This window comes from Lepidochelys kempii, chromosome 14, assembly GCF_965140285.1.
Source record: "Lepidochelys kempii isolate rLepKem1 chromosome 14, rLepKem1.hap1, whole genome shotgun sequence".
Classification (NCBI taxonomy): Eukaryota; Metazoa; Chordata; order Testudines; family Cheloniidae; genus Lepidochelys; species Lepidochelys kempii.
In genome coordinates, this window is record NC_136393.1 from 27670066 (window position 1) to 27688922 (window position 18857).

Consider the following 18857-nt stretch of genomic DNA (forward strand, 5'->3'; position numbering starts at 1 on the left):
CCTGTGCTCTTCTAACCACCCTGGTGTCTGGCTGCACGTAACCAGCAGCCAGACGATTTGCCTCAACCTCCCACCCCTCCATAAATGTCTCCCTCTTACTCTCACAGATATTATGGAGTGCACAGCAAGCAGTAATAACAGTGGGAATATTGGTTTCGCTGAGGTCTAAGCGAGTCAGTAAACTGCGCCAGCGCGCCTTTAAACGTCCAAATGCACATTCTACCACCATTCTGCACTTGCTCAGCCTGTAGTTGAACAGCTCTTGACTACTGTCCAGGCTGCCTGTGTATGGCTTCATGAGCCATGGCATTAAGGGGTAGGCTGGGTCCCCAAGGATACATATAGGCATTTCAACATCCCCAACAGTTATCTTCTGGTCTGGGAATAAAGTCCCTTCCTGCAGCTTTTGAAACAGACCAGAGTTCCTGAAGATGCGAGCGTCATGTACCTTTCCCGGCCATCCCACACTGATGTTGGTGAAACGTCCCTTGTGATCCACCAGAGCTTGCAGCACTATTTAAAAGTACCCCTTGCAGTTTATGTAGTCGCTGGCTTGGTGCTCCGGTGCCAAGATAGGGATATGGGTTCCATCTATGGCCCACCACAGTTAGGGAATCCCATTGCAGCAAAGCCATCCACTATGACCTGCACATTTCCCAGGGTCACTGCCCTTGATATCAGCAGATCTTTGATTGCGTGGGCTACTTGCATCACAGCAGCCCCCACAGTAGATTTGCCCAATCCAAATTGATTCCCAACTGACTGGTAGCTGTCTGGCGTTGCAAGCTTCCACAGGGCTATCGCCACTTGCTTCTCAACTGTGAGGGCTGCTCTCATCTTGGTATTCATGCGTTTCAGGGCAGGGGAAAGCAAGTCACAAAGTTCCATGAAAGTGCCCTTACGCATGCGAAAGTTTCGCAGCCACTGGGAATCGTCCCAGACCTGCAACACGATGCGGTCCCACCAGTCTGTGCTTGTTTCCCAAGCCCAGAATCGGTGTTCCACCGCATGAACCTGCCCCATTAGCACCATGATGCATGCACTGGCAGGGCCCATGCTTTCAGAGAAATCTGTGTCCATGTCCTGATCACTCACGTGACCACACTGACATCGCCTCCTCGCCCAGTATCGCTCTGCCAGGTTCTGGTGCTGCATATACTGCTGGATAATGTGTGTGGTGTTTAATGTGCTCCTAATTGCCAAAGTGAGCTGAGCGGCCTCCATGCTTGCCTTGGTATGGCATCCACACAGAAAAAAGTCACGGAACGATTGTCTGTCGTTGCTCTGACGGAGGGAGGGGCGACTGATGACATGGCTTACAGGGTTGGCTTACAGGGAATTAAAATCAACAAAGGGGGTGGCTTTACATCAAGGAGTATTTCAGGCAGGACTTCACGGAGGGTTCCAATAAGAAATGGTGCACCTAAGTAATTGTTCTTATTGGAACAAGCAGGTTGGTCTGGCCTCTGATTGATACATAGCTAGATTTACCTTGCTGCACCTTCTCTGTGAGTGACTGCAGTGTGACCTAGAGGAATGAGTCCCCTAGACGGGGCGGGAGGGGGGGAAGTGAATGAGTACAAAACAAATCTAGTCTTTTTCTTGTTTTGATCCACTCCATCTATCTTTTACATCTTTGGCTGGCAGCAGACGGTGCAGAAGGACTGCAAGCCATCCACATCTCATGGCTGCTCGGCAGGAGATGGTACAATAGGACTGCTAGCTATCCATATCGCCTCCTGCTCACCATAAGATGGTTCAATAGGACTGACTGCAGGACTAAAGAGAATGACCTGGTCAAGTCACTTCTAATGTAGTCCCTGCACCCATGTCTGCCCAGGTGCTCCTGGCCGACATGGCCAGGAGCACCTCGGACATGACGATGACGGCTACCAGTCCTATTGTACAGTCTGCTGCCACAAGGCAAGGGGTTGCTGCTGCTGAGTAGCAATGCAGTACCACGTCTGCCAGCACCCAGTAGACATACGGTGACGGTTACCTGAGCGGGCTCCATGCTTGCCGTGGTATGGCGTCTGCACAGGTAACTCAAGAAAAAAGGCGCAAAATGATTGTCTGCCCTTGCTTTCATGGAGGGAGGGAGGGAACGGAGGCCTGATGATATGTACCCAGAACCACCCGCGACAATGTTTTAGCCCCATCAGGCATTGGGATCTCAACCCAGAATTCCAATGGGCAGCAGAGACTGCGGGAACTGTGGGATAACTACCCACAGTGCAACACTCCGGAAGTCGACGTTTGCCTTGGTACTGTGGAAGCACTCCACCGAGTTAATGCACTTAGAGCATTTTCTGTGGGGACACACACACTCGAATATATAAAAACGATTTCTAAAAAAACGACTTCTATAAATTCGACCTAATTTTGTAGTGTAGACATACCCTAAGCAAGTGATTTTTAAGTCAGGAGAAACTTGTGGTATGCAAGACAAATCAGACTCCTGAAAGGGGTGCAGTGGTCTGGAAAGGTTGAGAGCCACTGCCCTAACTCATCTCACAGCCTGGGATGTCTTCTCTTTTCACTTTTCTCTAATTTTATGTGTCCCGTTATATATAAATGTGAAGGCTCAGCTGGTGTAACTCAGTGAAGTTCCTTTGCAAGGACATTTCCATACAAAACCATTATTTTTTGTTGCTTCTACATTTTTCATGTTACTTTTTAGTTTTTCAGATGTAGCCTTACTGCTTTTATTAGAAGAAAATCTTGCATTATATTTTCCTTTATAATGTTTACCTTTTATTTTAAATAAATAAATAGTGATACCAATGAAACATGCGAAAATCATCAGGATCACCGACAGAGCCACCATCCATGGATTCGCCTTTGGGAAAAAGGCAGCTGTAAAAGAAAACCCTAGAGGGACTCACATCACTCTGTAAGTAAGGGCAAAAATCAAAGGATTCCACATCATATAAAGCTACCTCCAGCAGGAGTAGTCTAAAACAAAGGTGGAAATACAGCCCTGTCTGCAGTGCACAGAGCACCAGAAACCTATATTACAAGGACTCCAACCAACACAGGCATCAATTCACAGATCAGCGTATGAATCAGCCTGGTTTAATTCACTGCTGTTGTTGCACAAAGAGACAACCTTGTCCAATGCCTAAAGCACTGGCTTCAGACTCAGGAGACTGAATTATGTTCCCCACACTTCTGGTGCCCTGCTGTATGAGCTTTACTATGTAATTTCCCCTCTGTTGCTCTATTTCCTGTCCAGTCTTTTGCTTGTCTTGTTAATTTAGTTTAGAACTATCATAGTTTATTTGTACAGTGCTCAGCACACTGGGGCTGCAATCATGGGCGGTGCGTAATGGAGGCTTGGGGAGAGGCCAGAAGCGGGAGTGCAGTGGCGGATTACCGCACAGACCCACAGGGCCTATGCCCAGGGGTCCTGGCCAATTTGGGGCCCCCGGAAAAATCCCCACTGCTACAGCCTTGGGGGTGGAGGAGCTCTTACTCCAGGGCCACAGTGGGGACACAGAGCCTTTCTGGACTCGGGGTGGCAGCAGACAGGGTGGAAAGGAACAAGCGGGGTGTGGGCCTCGAGAGAAGAGGTGGAGTGGGGGTGGAATGGGGGCAGGTTCGTGGTTGGAACAGGGGCAGGCTCACAGGGGAAGGGGTGGAATGGGGTGGGGCCACGGGTAGGGCCTTGGGAGGAATGGTGGAACGGGGGATGGGCTCTGGGCTTGGCGCTCTGGCCAGGGCCAATTGCTCTGCTGCAGTCCCGGCCATGGGTGAGAGCTCAGCCCCAGCTGGGGCTATGCTCTGAGCCCCTCCTCTCCATGGTCCCAAAAGAGCTCTCAGGCAGAAGCAAAAGCAGAAGCTCCCCCTGCAGTTCCCAGCTGCCTCTCCTCATAGTCACAGCTCCCAGCTTGCCGGCTCCGGCAGCTGTCACACAGGGCGACACCATGTGACCAAGCAGGGCCAGCAAATCCTGGCAAAAGTCTGGGGGAGCATGTGACCCCATGTGTCCCGCCGTGTCACCACTGCAGGGAGGAAGGTCTCGGGTTTCAGCCCCACTCCTGAAGCCCCAAGCCCCAGCAGGTGCTTCCCATGGGGCTGAAGCCCTGAGACCCCCCTCCCCACAGATTTGAAGCCCCAAACTCCTGCAGTCATGCCCCAGCTCTCAAACTTCTGAAGATTGTCATATGTGGCTTGGAGAGTCAGTAAATTTGGCCACCTCTGCTATACAGTATAGGTGGGATCTTCAAAAGTGTCTGAATTATTTAGGAGCATGAGTCTTGTTGACTTTCAGGATACTTTTTGAAAATTCCACCATTGGTTTGTTTCTTTTGTAGGGTTTTTTGTCTAAATATCATACTCTAGCCTTCATTGCTATTGATACATTTTAATGTAGTTAACCAATCTGCTGTTGTATTTTTTCTGTTGCTGATCACAGTGTGTTGCTTTGGTGGTAACTGACCTGATATATAAAATAATGTTGATTCCTTTTTTCGGTTGGTGTGGGTGCTCTTGACTACGCAAGACAAGTTCTGGTGTGAATTCTCTGTAATAACGATGGAATTTTCAATGTCAAACAGCTCATTGGCTTCTTTGGAATTTGTTTCAGAGAGCGATGGTAAATGCTGTCCACTGGCATCTCTCCACAGCACCTCAGGCTGTGGGTACCAGCCAACCAATCGACACACCACCCAGATCCCTCCATCCTGATAATCCTCAACAGAGATGTGAGGAGCAGTGCCTGAAGCTAGAGAAAATTAATAAATCAGTATTAATTTATGCACATGTTCAGCCTGGAGGATAAACATTTAAACTTTCCTTTTATTCCCTATACTCATGGACTCAGGAAACAATATGAGCAAGAAATTATAATTATTTCATGGAGCGGGAAGGGAAAACTTTTTCCTTCACTAGTTTTCCATTCCAGGATCTACACATGGCAAAACATTGTATTTCATGATTTCATGAATCCGTTAGCTGGTAAATGATCTTAACACTAACGGATAAAGAAAAAGATTGAGAAAAATAAAAGTTATATTTCAAATGTACCTTCAGGTGAAATATCTCTTCTTTGATCATATACAGTCTGCTTTAGCTAGCCCTATGGGTACATGTCAAAGACAGAGGAGAAAAGTCTGTCCATGTCTGGTCAAGTTTAACCCAGAGCTCAGTATGTGTGGCTGCTCCTAAGCCCCTCTTCACTGGTGAAAAGCAGTGGAGGAGGAATGGGCTTTCACAGGAGGAATTGTTCTCCCTCCTTAAAGTTTTAGCAGCCTTCACCAGAATGAAACGAGATAGCACCAGAGTGACAAGGAGCCAGCAGAACACTAGCCACTCATTTTCAGACGTGGAGTAGCTAGTGTACCCCTTATCCAATGTACTTCATGTTTGGATGAAGAATCATTCCTCGCAACGGACTTGGGGAAATTTTTCAAAACCACCCAAATGACATAGGAACTTAAATCCGATTTACAAAAGTGACACACTGGAGTTACTGATAGGAAATAAATTGAAGGTAACAGGAAATTTTGAATAGTAAAATGCAAATAAGAATCACTGAGAACGCTCTCCAAAGGAAATACAGGCACATAGAACTATAGGATTGGAAGGGAACTCAAAAGGTCATCTAGTCCAGCGGTTCTCAGCCAGGGGTCTGTGGCCCCACAGGGGGCTATGAGCAGGTTTCAAGGGGTCCACCAAACAGGGTCAGCATTAGACTTGCTGGGGCCCAGGGCAGAAAGCCAAAGCCCCCACCCTGCTGTGCATGGCTGAAACCTGAGACCCGTCACACGAGGTTGAAGCCGAAGCCTGAGCAAGGTAGCTTCGCAGGGCCCCCTGTGGTGTGGGGCCCTGGGCAATTGACCTGCTTGCTATCCCCTAATCCTGGCCCTGGCTTTTAAATGCAGAAAAACAGTGATTGTGGCACAATTGGACTGTAGAAACCTCCTTCTTAAAAAACCTACAATTGCAAGAATTCCATGACCTGCCTAGGTTACCTGTTCCAGTGCTTAACTATCTTCATAGTTAGAAAGATTTTCCTGCTATGTAGCCTAAATCTCCTTTTTTTTCACTGCAGCATCATACTGTTGGCTCCATATTCACTTTGTGGTCCACTAAAATCTCCACATCCTTTTCTGCAGCATTGCTGCACAGACAGTTATTCCCATATTGTATTTGTGCATTTATTTTTTCCTTCCTACGTGTATTTCTCTTTGCATGTTTTTACTCAATTTCATGTTGTTGATTTCAGACCAATACTCCAGTTTATCAAGATCATTTTGAATTCTAATCCTGCCCTCCAAAGGGACTGCATCTTTCCCAGCTTGGTGACATCTGCACATTTTATAAGTGTACTCTCTACTGCATCATCTAAGTAATTAATGAAAATATTGAATAGTACCGGACTGAGGAATGACCCATGTGGGATCCCATTTGATACATCCTCCTAATTTAACAGCAAACAACTGATAACTACTCTTTGGGTTCAATTTTTTAATCAGGTTGTGCACCCACCTTCTAGCAATTTCAGCCAAACCACATTTCCCTGGTTTGCTTATGAGATTGTCATGTGGGATTGTGCCAACAGCCTTACTAAAAATTAAGATATATCACATCTATTGCTTCCCCACACGCTACTGACCTGACACCTTTAGTTCCAATTGGGCTTCTTCATAATCCATACCCTCTTGAACAAAACAGCTATACTGTCCTTCATCAGAAGGTCTGATATTGAAAATTCTCAAGGCAACATTTCCATCGGTGAGACCATCTTTAAAGAGCTCTGTCCTCCGCTGATATTCTGACATCTGCTGCCCATACTGGTCCTTTCCATCACTATAGCGATGAACAAATGGAGAGAGTTGGGACCGGAACCACGTCACCTCCATGTTCTCAGCGCTCATCTTGGGGGACAGGTGACAGGGTAACACAATCTCTTCTCCCACAGTGGCAATGACAGGCTGGTCAGGTCCAACCACTTTAAAACGAGCTAAGAAATGTACCAGGATACAAGGAAGATAAACTCAGAGAAAGCATGGGAAATTCATATACATTTCTTTAACAATACACACAAACAACAAGATCTATTTCATGTATTTTATATTCCATGGGGCATGAAATTATATATGGAGTTTACAAGAAATAATGCATTTCCACAACTGTAAATTATTCACAAAAAGAAAAGGAGTACTTGTGGCACCTTAGAGACTAACTCATTTATTTGAGCATAAGCTTTCGTGAGCTACAGCTCACTTCATCGGATGCATTCAGTGGAAGTGAGCTGTAGTTCACGAAAGCTTATGCTCAAATAAATTGGTTAGTCTCTAAGGTGCCACAAGTACTCCTTTTCTTTTTGCGAATACAGACTAACACGGCTGCTACTCTGTTAAATTATTGTTATACCAGATGTAGGGTGAAACCTCATTGAATCTGGTGGGTGTAATAGCCACCCTTCATTCAGAATAAATGATAGAAGCAATGAAGCTCCTTTATGGAGTAAAGTAGCTGAAACTTTCAGAGCCACCACTCAAATCACATGCCATGTGCAAGTCTGGTCAAGAGCTGAGCTATGTGGGCATAGTGCAAATACAGAGGGATGGGTATTGCTTTGGTAGAGCTGTGTGCTTGTGTGTGAGAGCAGAAGCAGAGAAAAAACACTAAAGAAGCAGACAGAAAAGGCTGCAAAGAAGGGCCAGAGACAGCCAGAAAAGCACTTGAAGCATGTGAAAGCTAAGAGAGAACTTGTTGGGCAAAGTTTTGGTTGAAAGCGGCTTGGAATTGTGAGCAAAGAAATTGCCTCCTGCTGTTTGATTCCTACTGTGTTCAATGATGCGGGACTTTGTGTACATTCTATGTAAATAAAAAGGATTTCATCAAATAAATACCTGACTCCATCAGCAATTTCTCTTTCTAATGGAAAGAACCCATAAGACCCTGAATACTGGCTACCCACTCATGTCTAAAGGGTTAACATTATGTTTATGTAAGCAGGGTCTGAATGAATGCTTCCCTGACAGCTAGCTGGGAGTGGGAGAGACTCCCCGTGTGTTTATGTAAATACAATTTGTTCCTGCTCTGCTTACATATTCAACAGATGCAGAGGTGTCAAAGTGATCAACTTTAACTGGTGTTGGGTACAAATCACTTTAGTACTGAATGCAGGAGTAGTGAAATGCTGTTACCAATGTTGTAATTATTGTTGGAATACAGAGAAGCAGTACTGTGCTTAACCTGTCCCAAATAAGGGGGACCATCCTCAGTTGAAAGAACCTTGTTAAGCCAGGGGCTCAAATGTCAGCGCCCTGTGAAAGTAAGAGGGGTGGGGACAAGTATCCCAGTGAGAAGGCAGCACACCCTCACCAAGGGTCCTACCTAGACTGGTTCAACCTGTTCCTCCCCACAGGTCAAATAATAGCATTAAATAGGCTTCATTAGAACCCTCTTTGTTAATTTAATTGTTCGATCAGAGCTGAAATCATTTGTGGTGCGACTGTGTTTCTGCCCTGCCTGCTAAGAGCTAAAATTACTAAGAAACTGATGTGCAGAGGACACAGCAGAGAGGCAGATGGCAGCAGAAGGTGACTGACAGCTGGTGAATGAGTGGCTGTTGAGGCAGAGAGGCGCAACAAGCAGCCAGCAGGGCAGTGGCAAAGAAGCGTGATGAGTGGCTAGCAGGGCGGCTGGTGGAGAAGCAAGGTGAGCGGCCAACAGGGCGGCTGGTGGAGAGGTGTGCCAACAGCGGTGACCAAGCAGCCAGCAGGCTGACAGTGGAGAGGCGCGGTGAGCATGGTGAGCAGACATCTGGCAGGGTGGCTGGCAGAGAGGGGCAGCGAGCGAGTGCCCGAGCAGCGCTACAAGTAAGGAGCCTCTTTACCCCCTCTCCACACAAGGTGGGAGGTGAAGTCTGCAGATGCACCTCTGAACTCTGGGTCTGCACTAACCAAGGACAGCAACTGTGAGTGGGGTGCAGAGAAGGGTTGGGCATGTGAAGGGGGCTTTTGGGTTGCTGGACTTAAGAACCTGAGGGGAAAGGACACTGCCCAACCTACTTGGGGTTGGGTCGTTTACCCATGGTTTATTTTTATGGACCCTAGTTGCAGTGTTTTCCCAAATTAACACCCAGTTGCTTCCCTCCTTTTATTAAAGTTTCTTTTCTATACTCAGACTCTATGCTTGTGAGTGGGGAAGTATTGCCTCTCAGAGACACCCAGGGGTGGTGTGTAAATTTCCTAGGATACTGGGTGGAGGATTGAGCCAGTTCTGTGTTGTATCAACAGAAGGAACCCCTAGATCTTGAACATGGCCCTGACTGCTGCTGGCTCCACCGGGCAGAAAGATTATATTTTAAAAAATACTGAAATACATTCCCAGCACTTGTCATGGGGAGCAAGTGAGAGGATCACAAAATGTCCCCAACCCCAGTTACAGTGACAGGGTGATAAGGTTCAGTCACTCTACATTGTGCTCTGAAATGTGCCACAACATAAAAGAAAATTAACTCAGAGAGAAAAATTACTTTTCTTTTGCCTCCTCAGTCCTGTCAGCCTCATGCAGTAGTGTGCTATGCAAATAAAATAGGATTAGATCTGATAAACTAGGCAAGGAAATTTGGAGGAAATTTTAAAGGGCTGGAAACCTGATCCCAATCCCATTGAACCAATGGAACAGTTCTCATTTACTTCAATGGGATTTGGATCAGCCCTAATGGGCTCTCCTTTTGTTGCTCAGGTTCACAGGCTGTGGAAGCCTTTAATCTCCAGAGGGCTAGTTTCAATTTAAGATAGTGCAAAGTGTAGCATCCTACTTGGTTAGCTGTGCTCTGCACATGGGACACTGTGTACCTGACCTCTGTGATATGCTCTTACTTCCAGTATATTTTGTGTGCACTTCAAAGCACTGGTTTTTGACATATGAAGCATTAAGTGGTTTGGGACCAGATTAGTGCCTCTTTCCTAATGTGATGTCCCAGAGACTGAGAGCAGATGGAGTGTCTGAGCTAACAACCCCATGGGTTCTAATGGGACATTTTCAATAAAGGGTCGTCAGCTGTGTATCTCATTTACCCTCTTGTTCAACCTACTGACTTATAGTCCCCGCTCTCTCTAGGTGTTTGAGAAGGGAATGAGTGGAAGAGGACGTCAGTGCATTAAGATGAGTTAGACAGTTATTAGTCCTGAAGGTTTGGACAGGCAGTGAAGACACTTTTTAAAAAAACACTGTTGTTTCTGTTTGGAATTTGGGTTGTTTTTTGTTTAGCCTTCTGTTTACAACTAAACATCTTACTGGGCATCTTTTCAAACCCCTGCTATTTATTTACTTAGATTTTTATCCTCCTTCAATAATAGAGTGTTATCCATTGCTGACAACTTTTAAAAACACATGCATGAATAAGCAAATCTAAAAACTATCCCAAGAACAATGCAACAACCCAGCAACAGGATAAGCAGAGCAAAATTGAATAAAGAAGTTGCCAATCTTGCTTTGTGGTTCTGTTTACACACTGTAAGTAGTTCCATTGTCTTCAAGTGAAGCCCATTTGTAAGTCACTGTAAGCCTAGATAAATCATATAAGAAACTACAGAAAGAGATGGGATTCCTACCTGATTCCAACCTGTGAAGAGAACAAGTAATGAAGAAAATAATCAAATCAGGCAGAAAGCATCTGGCTGTGGTGCTATGGCAGAATGAGAGAACCTGCATCCTCATGGGAACTTGGTCTAGATAACAGGATGGATATGGAGAAAAACAAACAAACATCATAGTAAACAAAACAGTGATTATGAGATGCTGGTTATTGGATTTTGAGGGACAGAAGATCACAGAGGACACAAATAAAATGGGATATATGCATTGCCAAGTAAATTTATTGTGTTATGCAGTTAGAGCAACCATTCCATTAAAGTTGAAAACATGTTTCTATTATGAGTCCGAGTTTGTCCCATTCCCACCCAATCCACACTGCTCCCCACCTCGAGGTCGCTGCTTCCCCCACTCCTCTATATCCTGCTTCTCCCCTCTGGGTCCTCCCTGCCCAAAGGTTCCTGCTTTTCCTCAATTCCACTTTCCCCTCTCCAGATGCCTGCTTTCCCCAACTCTGGTTCCCTGATTCCTCTCTCCCTCCATTTTCCCCTCTCCAGGGGAGAGCCCTAATCACTAGGCTATTGACTAGCCTGAGATGGAAAAAGAAAAGGAGTACTTGTGGCACCTTAGTGACCAACCAATTTATCTGTAGCCTGAGATGGAGTTTTTTCAGTCTTTCCTGGTGGATCTGTTCCACTTTGAGTAAATAATGAAATATTTATTAGAGCAGGAACTTGAACCTGAGTCTTCTACAGCCAAGAGGAGGGCTCTCATCACCAAGCCACCCTCTCTCCTCCACTGCAGCACTGCTGAACATATAATTTAATACAGAGTGGAACAGCTCCAGCAAGAGAGCCTGAGAAACAGAGACAGAGAAATGTACAGGCAATGAGCCAGAAAAGTCACAATACATTCAACTGCAGTGAGAGTCCTGGAGCTTCTTTTATTCCTTTGATAAATTCAGAACTTCTCTTCACATCAGCAGGAGATTTGCCACGGTTAACTCCAGCTGCTAGTTACTAGTTCTGCCTCACTAGTATACCATAACAGAAATATCCAAGAAAAAAAGCTCAGAGACATGGGATGCTTTCATAGAAGTATCTGAATGATCCTATTACATGCATTCCTCTTCCCCCCTTCTCCTTCCTCTCTACCCACTTCCTTCCTTCCCCATCTCTAGCCCTCTCCTCTGAACTTTGCTTCTATTCTTTACTTAACTTCATAATTTTTCTTTAACTAGTTGATTTTCCATAAGCAGATTTTGTTTGTAAATTGTTTAATGCAAATAATTGAGGTATATTTTGACCATTCATATTATATATATATATATATAATTAAATGTTTCAAGTATGGCTAACATTAGGTAGCAAATGGTTAATATATCATGAGAATTTAATATAGTTTATTATGTTTGTTTTTTCTCTGTATATATTTATATTTTAAAAAATTAAAAAAACAAAACAAAGAAAATAAGACTCAACTCCAGGAGGTTTACAAGGAAAAGGTACCAGGAGGGGGATTGCCTCGGAGAGAAAATAAAATCACGCTGCTCTGTAGAACCTTGCTGATCCACAGATGCAAGGAGTCCCCAGGTCCAGCAATGCACTGGAATCATGAGGGGTTAGGGGGTAGATGTTCCCGGTACACTGGAAACATGAGGAGGGTGGGGTGAGGTAGATGTTCCCGGTGCACTGGAATCATGGGGGGCGGGGAGGGGGCTAGATGTTTCTGGTACACTGGAATCGTGAGGAGGATGGGGTGGGGTAAATGCGAGCAAAGCAGCTGTGTCCTTATCGTAATGCTCCAACCTGCCAGCAGCAGCAGCCAGAGCCCAGAGCTGCTTCCTGAGCCTGGATGGAGGGGCTGCCTCTGCTACTGAAATCAGGTTCAAAGAAATAAAAGTTCAAAGAAATAAAGCTAAGGGGAAGGGCGGGCATGAAATGGTTGATTTTCCCTGTGCAGTTTGTTGCTAGACTGAGAACTGAATTCCAGCATTGCAGTGACTGATCTGGTAAAGTTATTTTAATTCATCGTGTCTGTATTTTCTGCAGGGTATTTTGCTGTAGTGAGATCAGACACATTTCAGCTTCTTCTGCTATCAAAAAGCTAAGCAGTTGGCTTTCCCTTTTAACTTTGAAAGAATCAGTGAAGGAAATAAAATGGTGCGAACCCACCCTTTGGCTGGGGCTCTTGATCTATTGAATTGAGCCTCCTTTTCCACAACATCCTTTCTGTAAACCCAGAGGCACAGTCTGACTTCTGTATTTGCAGGGTAGAGGGCTTAATAAGTACAGGTCTGACTTTGGATGCGCTCTGCAAGTCCCCCAGGAGTTCACCCGGCTGTGAACCAAGCAGCACTTGGGGATGCAGGGGGAGCAGCAGCGCAGAGCTCGGGGAGGAAGCCCCTGGACACCCGGCTCCCCTCCCCTCCTGCCAGGCGCTGAGGGCACTCGGCTGCTGTGGGGACATCCCATGTGCATCTCTGTCAAGGGGAAATGACTCTGGCGGGCTGTGGAGCGCTCTGATAAAAGCTCCTGCAGCTGCCTCTTTCCTTCCCCGTTTCTCTGAAAACCATGTTTTTTCCCCAGCAAAGTGACCACCCCGGCTGCAGCCCCAGCACAGAACGGGTGCTCTGGCCAGCATGAGCCTCCTGCTGCCTGCACCAAGACCGGTAGGGCCAGATTTAGGGAAAATGGCACTCTGGGTGAACTTGTATTTTGCTGCCCCCCACATCACCCCTGGCCCCACAGGCTTACTGGGATCCCCCCACCACCTCTGGACCCTGCTGCTTCCCCACGTTTGTATTGAAGAGGTGCCACAGGTCAGCCCTGGCACAAATTAAGAATTGTCAGGCGGCCTGATACCAGCAGCTCCTGGCCGCGTGCCCAGCTCTGACGGCAACGCCATCACCAGCAGCAGCACAGAAGTAAGGGTGGCCTGGTAGATGCTGTATTGCCACCCTTACTTCTGTGCTGCTGCTGTGGCTCCTGGTGCCTGATGCTCTGCCCGCGGCTCAAGGTCGGTTTCATGCTGTCACAAGGAGGCTGCATCTTGCCAGAGCCCAGGGCCCTCCTGCAGCTCTCTGGACACTACTGGCTCACCGGGGTGCCATTTCAGATTTTGTGGGGTGGGGGCAACTTTAACCATGGTTCCAGAGACTACTTAGGCACCTGAAGACTCTTGGGTTTTTTGCAGATAATAACTTAGGAATTAGCTGACAGGAGCACTACGTCTAATTGTTACATAAAGAAAGAACAAATATATACAAACTCCAATTAAAGCCACATTTTAAGTTTATATGTAAATTTAGATCAGGAGATAATACAGCAAGATATTCCCAATCCCAAACCTTGAGGTATCAGTTCTGAAGCTTTAACACAGATATCAGAAACACAAGTTTGATACGTTGTACACTATCGTTAATAATAAAAATAAATAAAATCTGACTCTGTGTCCCTGCCATTATCTACTCTATTTTAGTCAATTGTTTTTCACTCCCCCAAAAAAGTATTTACTTAATTGTAACATACATGATGAAGGTTTTTTCTCTTTTATTAAGAATGGGAATTTATTTTTCTAATTATTTTGGCATTTATGTTTACCAATCACAACCATGTATGTGACTCACGAACATTTGACTCCATCATTGCTGTTAGGTATCATAATTGGAACTGCATTTATTTTCATATGAATTTTAAGGTTTTTTTACAGATATAACTAAAAATACTACTTGAAAATAAGTGACTTTCATCTGCCCAGGGTCTAAAGTTATGTGTTTAGCTAATGTTTTTTAACCTGGCAGTGCTCAGGTGAGTACAAGCTAAAGTTATATTCTAAGAGGATGTTATTATTTGATTATACCATTTTAAATAATTAATGACAAAGCACAAAATAGTAATAAAATAAGGAAAATTACTGCAGCCAGGACAGATTAGACATTTTAGAACTCACTACTCAATGAATTAAATATAAGCATAAGAGGGAAATAAAATTATGAAATGCCCGCTGTTAGGGGGCTTATTCCTTCACCCACTTACTTCCCTGGTCCTTCTCGCATGAACAGAGAGCAACAATACCCGAAGTCCAAAGGTGCAAACAATTCGATGTTTATTGGGGTGAACTTCCAGCAAGCATGATTCCAGTTTCCTTCCTTAGTATCCTCCTTCCCAGCTCTGACACCACAAAGCCTGACACCTGTGTCCCTGTTCCCATTCCTGCCCTTAGCCAAACATGATTCCAATTTTCTTACCCCCATTCCCTGTTCCCATCTCCCCCTTTAGCAAAACATGATTCCAATTTTCTTACCCCCATTCCCTGTTCCCATCTCACACCCCCACATGCCCACCCCCACCCACACCCCGTCACTTCCTCATTGACTACAGATTATATAGTAAAACTTGAGTTCTGCTTAGCTATACTTTAACCAATCATTTTCCTGAAATTTAACTAACCAATCCTAACATATTGTAACATGATTATGTAACCAATTATATCCCACCACCTCAATTAGTTTACACCCAGCAAAATTAATTATACAGCAGACAGGAACAATCACAGAACCAGACAGAGATTATACAGACAAACAACAGCAAAGTGGGAACTATAATGACAAAACAATACAGAAGTGAGGATTTCACATCCCAGCTATTGATAAGTGAGTTCTTGCCAGACAGGATGCTATCAAACTAAGTTTCCTTTTACATTTTCTAGGCACTTCCCTTTCTCTGGAGGTGATAGGAATACAATCCTGTCCTGATAGTGCCTGACAGCCCAATAGCACCTTATTTCAATGTGACTACTTTGGAATGCGAGGATGTGACCGTTCGCTTCCCAGCTTATGGCTGCCTCTGCTGCTTAGCCAAAGGCCTTAGCCTAAGAACAGGGCCTCAGACTGTCACAGTAAGAGAAGGCCCTTACACCAGCAGACAGTGATTTTGATTCTTTCTTTTATACCTCTATCACTAGCCAAGTGATAAGAATACACCTAAATTCTTAGAGTACAGGCCTTTGCAGACAGGCCTGAATATCTATATCCTAACACCCCCCCCCCCCCCCCCCACAGCAGACAGGAGGCTCCCAGGAGCAGCTTGGCCGGGGCGGTTGCAAGCAGGGAGGTGGGTGGGGACAGATGGCCGGCCGCAGATGGCCGAAGAGCAGCGGGGGAAGGAGGGACAGGACACTCCTGCTCCGGAGGCACCAGCCAGCACATCATAGAATCATAGAATATCAGGGTTGGAAGGGACCTCAGGAGGTCATCTAGTCCAACCCCCTGCCCAGAGCAGGACCAATCCCCAACTAAATCATCCCAGCAGGGCTTTGTCAAGCCTGACCTTAAAAACTTCTAAGGAAGGAGATTCCACCACTGGTAATGCATTCCAGTGTTTCACCACCCTCCTAGTGAAAAAGTTTTTCCTAATATCCAACCTAAACCTCCCCCACTGCAACTTGAGACCATTACTCCTTGTTCTGTCATCTGCTACCACTGAGAACAGTCTAGATCCATCCTCTTTGGAACCCCCTTTCAGGTAGTTGAAAGCAGCTATCAAATCCCTCCTCATTCTTCTCTTCCGTAGGCTAAACAATCCCAGTTCACAGAATCACAGAGTTGGAAGGGACCTCAGGAGGTCATCTAGTCCAACCCCCTGCTCAAAGCAGGACCAGTCCCCAGTGTTTGCCCCAGATCCCTAAATGGCCCCCTCAAGGATTGAACTCACAACCCTGGGTTTAGCAGGCCAATGCTCAAACCACTGAGTTATCCCTCCCCCCTCAGCCTCTCCTCATAAGTCATGTGTTCCAGTCCCCTAATCATTTTTGTTGCCCTCCGCTGGACTCTCTCCAATTTTTCCACATCCTTCTTGTAGCGTGGGGCCCAAAACTGGACACAGTACTCCAGATGAGGCCTCACCAATGTCAAATAGAGGGGAACGATCCCGTCCCTCGATCTGCTGGCAAATGCCCCTACTTATACATCCCAAAATGCCATTGGCCTTCTTGGCAACAACGGCACACTGTTGACTCATATCCAGCTTCTCGTCCACTGTAACCCCTAGGTCCTTTTCTGCAGAACTGCTGCCTAGCCATTCGGTCCCCTAGTCTGTAGCGGTGCCTGGGATTCTTCCGTCTTAAGTGCAGGACTCTGCACTTGTCCTTGTTGTCCTTGTTGAACCTCACCAGACTTTGGGCTACTGCAGTGGCTGCAGTTCTTCTGCACGGCTTGGCACTACTAGAAACCTGTTCCACAATGCTTGGGACTGGGAAGCAAATTCCCTGCTGCGGAACTGCTTCCCCACATCGGAGCCTGAGTTTTGTGGAAGACTTAGTGCTGGTTCCCATGTGATGCTGGACATCACCCACAGTAGGAACAAGTACTCCGGAGATCCCAGGTCTGTGGCCATGTGCCTCAGGCCACTGAAACAGGCTGCCCACCATAACAGCATACCCAGGGAAGACTCACAACTGAAACACAAATCAAAGGAGAAAACAAACACCTACCCTGTCTCAAGTGTCTGTAAGAAACATCTCAGCAGTTCCAGGATCTTTGTAAAAAGAAAAGGAGGACTTGTGGCCCCTTAGAGACTAACAAATTTATTTGAGCATAAGCTTTCGTGAGCTACAGGTCACTTCATCCTTGTAGGTTCCCATCTCCCCCTGCCTTGAAGATACAATTAACGAAGAAGATTCTAAACTATGAATTCAAGTATCAGGGGGTAGCCGTGTTAGTCTGTATCCACAAAAACAACAAGCAGTTCAGATGCAGACGTGGTTTTTTTACCCACAAAAGCTTATGCCCAGATAAATCTGTTAGTCTTTAAGGTGCCACCAGGGCTGGGTCAGATCAACCCCCAGGAACTTCCCCTGCCTGCAGGAAGCTCTGCACTGTGAAGGGGTCTCGGTGGGGGGGTTCCAGGTGAGAGGGGATGAAGGTCAGTGGCGGGGGCTGCGTGTGGGGGTTCTAGATAGATGGGGGTTGGGCAGACAGGGGGAGCAGCTCCCCATACATTGACCCCTTCTCCCACCTGCACCCCACACTGAGCCCCTCTGCGTTGGGAGCCCTATACACCCAGAACCCCTCATCAAGCAACCTGAACCCAAACCCCCACCCCCAAGCCTCACCCCGTGCATCAGGAGCCCCTCGCACCCAGAATCCCCCCACCAAGCCCCCCGAACCCTGCCCATTGAGCCTCATACCATGCATAGGTATCTCTAACCCACTGAACCCCAAACAGCGGCAGCCTGACCCACCAAGTCCCACTCCCCCAACCCCTCCCCCCCGCACACACACACTGAGCCCTAACCACCTTCACCTGGACTCCCCTGTAGAGTCCCAGTCCCCCTGCACCCAGAACCCCGCACCAAGCCCCTGTATATCCAGATTCTCACACATACCTGCCCCCCACCCCCACTCAGCTGCCCGCACCCAGATTGCACCACACAGAACCCTGGTACTCTTGAGGAATTCTGTACCGAAAAAGTAAATATTTTAAAATTCTGAGAAGTTAGGCATATTTTATTTTTCAAAATGACACAGTAACACAATAACAGTATAATCACACCATTTTCAATTATTTTGGTAATTTATTTCAATGTATTTGGTGATTATACTGTGTTATCTTGAAAAATAAAATTTATAGAATTTTGCAGAATTTTAAGATATTGTTTGCACAATTTTTATTTTTTTGGTACAGAATTTTTAAATTTTGGTGCAGAATTCCCTCAGGAGTACTATTTGAAATCGTCAGCCTCCATTCAAATCTGGTTTGAGCTTAGCCAAAAGAGGAGTTTCACTGATTTTCTGACTAATTGCCCCAGGCTAGCTCAGAGGACCAATCAAGGGTAGGGAAAGGCTGGGTGGAACAACAGGTTTTGAGGCTAAGTTTTGGGGTGACTTTACTTCTGCAGCGTTTTGCATTCCAGAGTCTCCTTGTGCTGTAGCGTGAACCCTCACTTCCACGCTGGGGAGTTTTGGCAGACCCAACTCAGGATTTCTGAGGTTTGTCCACTGGGGAGAGTGACTTACTGCAGGGCAACTATCAAGGAGCAGGGTTACCAACCACTCCCTTCTGCTGGCTGCTTGGCAGTTCCTGAGCCTGCTTCAGCATCTGGACCTGCTCTGTGATATCTGCTGCAGCCACTGCCTTCAGTCACCCTCAGACTCTGCTACAAAGGGGGTGGGGGGAAGGGTAGACAGAGGGAGCCCAAATGGGAGGGGAGAGATGACAGAATGTGTTCAGGGGCCAAACTGTTTCCAGAAATGGGTCAGACAGGTGGAAGCAAGGGAAGGAGAGAGTCAAAGGGGCAAA

At 46.2% G+C, this 18857-nt stretch overlaps 1 protein-coding gene across 6 annotated transcripts in view; it reads right to left on the reverse strand.

The window, feature by feature from the left end:
- The window catches only part of BTNL2 (butyrophilin like 2), a 1264829-nt gene that overhangs the window by 25565 nt on the left and 1220407 nt on the right, over positions 1–18857 (reverse strand). For 4 of the 6 annotated variants that reach the window (XM_078848428.1, XM_078848426.1, XM_078848427.1 and 1 more), the window contains 4 exons: positions 10578–10694; positions 6620–6967; positions 4442–4726; positions 2752–2856 (listed from right to left, as the gene is read on the reverse strand). In XM_078848428.1, the coding sequence (XP_078704554.1) occupies positions 2752–2856; positions 4442–4726; positions 6620–6967; positions 10578–10694 (855 nt within the window). The remainder of the gene's footprint in view (positions 1–2751; positions 2857–4441; positions 4727–6619; positions 6968–10577; positions 10695–18857) is intronic. The other 2 variants (XM_078848429.1, XM_078848431.1) reach the window with 1 other exon arrangement.